The sequence below is a fragment of the Marmota marmota genome, unplaced genomic scaffold (assembly GCF_001458135.2).
Source record: "Marmota marmota marmota unplaced genomic scaffold, marMar, whole genome shotgun sequence".
Classification (NCBI taxonomy): Eukaryota; Metazoa; Chordata; class Mammalia; order Rodentia; family Sciuridae; genus Marmota; species Marmota marmota.
In genome coordinates, this window is record NW_025999842.1 from 64044532 (window position 1) to 64047480 (window position 2949).

Here is a 2949-nt window from a genome sequence, read left to right on the forward strand (position 1 = left end):
TGCAGGTTTCCACAAGAAGGACTGCTTTGTAGGTCTGCAATGAGGATTTGAAAGTCTAGCAATCAGGTGAGCGTCTGGGTCCTTGGGGATAGCCTGCTGAACAGCCAGCAAAGGTGTGTGCCTGGCTCCTTCTCCAAAGGAGGGAAAAAAGTGGATTCTAGCCTCTCACATCCACTCCCAAGGGAGGAATAACACTGAACAGCAGCTGTGAAACCAGCCATGGCCCCAGGCTTCACACCCGGGGGGACTGACTGTGAAAAACCAGTGGAGGAGGGAAGCGGAGGGAGAAACTGATACACAATTTGACAACGGAGTCCAGGTGTGGTAAAAGTGATTTATTTCTGGAACACAGTAACAGCTATGCAACTAGGAACATTCCATTTACCCGCCCCATCCGTGTTTTTGTGTCACAAAGACATACTAAGACTTTGGAAATTTTCCAAAGGGGATGACACTTGAAATGTGCTGTTTCTTCACTTTTTTTTTTATTTGTCTTAATCACAGCAAACCAAGGAAAATAGCTTTACAGCTTACTAAAACTCAAACATATCCTCATAGGAAGCAACTTAAACATTCCCAACTGTAAATTAGCAATGCAGTGATTCCCCATCAAAAGCCAGGGAAACACAAAGCAGCTCTAACACTGAGCTTATCTTGTCCATTGTGAGGAAAATCTGAATGATACAGGATGATAAAGCAACACTGCAGGTGCAGCGTCCACTGGGAAAAAGAGGTAGGGGACAGATCTGGCTGAAACCATACTGAGAATCTGATTTTTGTTTGCTTGTTTATTTTTCCTTGTTTATTTGGTTGTTTCAGCACTAGGGATTGAACCAGAGACCTTATGCCTGCTAGGCATGTACCCTGCCATTGAACTGCATCCCTAGCCCATTTTTAAAATTTGAGACAGAGTCTAGCTAAGTCATCGCAGATGCTTCAAACATGCATTCCTCCAGCCTCAGGCTCCCTGAGAATCTGACTTAAAAAGAGGAAGAAATCACAGGAAGGCATAACATTGCTTGTATCTCCACAGAGCAGCATTTACCATAAATGAGAGGGCTTATAATAACCTAGAAATCCACCAGAAAGAGTTTCCCAGTGTGTGTGCCAGATAGCAGGAACTTGCAGGTGTTGGGGACTGGATCTCCACCGGCGGGTGCCTCACCTGCTCTCTGGATGGCTGAGTTACCAAGTCTGCAAATGCACAACCTGGAGAGCTGCCACTGTACAGAATGGGTGGGTGCCACCCGGCAATGCCAGGGCCCCTGAGGATGCAGGCGTCCAGGTCTAGTGGCACTGTCTCATTTCTTGTCTCTAGCTAACAGGTGGGCCTCTTTCCCCTAAGCCCCAGAGCAGTAGCAACGAAGCAACACAAGTGGGAAGTGGTATAAACCTCCAGGAGAGCCCAGCTCTCCACTGACTCACCTGGAGGCTTTTGAGGAAAAAAAAAAAAAAAAAGCCTGATTCTTGGACACCTGTTTATTTTAAGTGGCTTAGAAGGGCTTGTTCTGGAAACTACCATGATGGATGACTGAAAAAAAAAAACAAAACAGAGGCAAAACCCTGAGTGAAGCAGTGTGTGTGTGTATGTGTGTGTGTGTGTGTGTGTGAGATGTGTTATATTTGAGTGTGATGCTTGGTGTGATATGTGTGTGGAAAGCGGGTGAAGTCCCCATGAGCAGACCCTCAGGATCACATACACCTTAGCGCAGCCCAGCCACACAAGGCTAGGTTCCCCTTGTGAGGGAGGTTAGCAATAGCCAACTTCCAGATAGCAGAACCTCCCCAGGCCACCTGACTACATCTTTCAAACATTTCTTGAGGCAGTGAAATGCAAGATTCTTTACGAGTCTCTATCAAACTTTTGACCATGACCCAAACTAAGTTTACACATTAAAGAGAGTTGATACGCAGTCTGAGTACATGGATTGTCTATGATAGTTCCTATTCTGCTGTCTGTGTGTGGTGGTGACCCACTTGTGGACACCCCTTCTACCGAGACACAAACACAGCTTTGTTTAGAGCTTGGTGTGGTGACGCAGCCCTGTAATCTCTGCAACCCCAGAGGCTGAGCCAGGGGATCACAAGTTCTATCCTAGGTGGTTTAACGAGACTCAAGTCTCCACATTTTAAAAAGGGTTGGGGATATAGCTCAGTGGCTGGGTTCAATCCCCAGTATCCAAAACAAACAAACGAAAAACAAACGCTTTGTCTTGGACAAAGCACTGGAGCTGCAGTAAAACCTGCAGTCTTCCAAGCACATCAGAAACCACTCCCTCCACACTGCAGGCCCAGACCTCAGTGACAATCCTCAAGTGAGCAACGGGAAGCAGGCTCCCCTGACCATTTTACCCGATGGCAGGGGAGGGGGCTGCTCAGGCCCAGGCTGGCAGCTGTTTGTTCACCAGCCCAAGCGGCAAGGCCATTCCGTGCCGTGGATGGGTCCCTTAGGGGTTTCCCAATCGCGCGTCAGCCCTTTGGGATCGCTGCATGAGAATGATGATCCTGGCCAGGTCGGAGAGGGCGGGGAAGGACGCCATCACGCTGTCCACCTGGTCCGGAGGGAAGACGCTACAGAGAGCAGTGCGCTCATGGGCGCGAGCGTCCACCTCTCTGTCCACGGCCCTGGGAGCAGACCCCAGAGTTCCCCCAAAGGCGCCGTCGCCCCAGGACGGCTCCGCCCAGACCGAGCCACCCAGAAAGTGCTCGGATCCGGACAGACCGACCCACGGGTCGTCGGGAGGTCTGCGCTGGGGAAGCAGGTCACCGCGCAGGGCCCTGGGCCCAAGTCCGCCCCGCGGCTGAACTTGCGGCGACGGGAGGTCGCCGGGGACGAAGGGGCTCTGCGGTCCTGGGAGGCTGCGCAGGCCCGGCGCCAGCGCCCCAGGGCCGGGAGGCCCCGGGGTGGCAGAGATGCCCGCCGGCGAGGAGGAGGGCCCGGGCGCCCAG

At 51.6% G+C, this 2949-nt stretch overlaps 1 protein-coding gene across 1 annotated transcript in view; it reads right to left on the reverse strand.

The window, feature by feature from the left end:
- Positions 1–314: 314 nt before the first annotated feature.
- Positions 315–2949, reverse strand: part of Zc3h12d (zinc finger CCCH-type containing 12D) — a 24900-nt gene continuing 22265 nt past the window's right edge. The window contains exon 7 of the mRNA XM_048800541.1: positions 315–2947. Within this exon, the coding sequence (XP_048656498.1) occupies positions 2448–2947 (500 nt within the window). The 3' untranslated portion in view covers positions 315–2447. The remainder of the gene's footprint in view (positions 2948–2949) is intronic.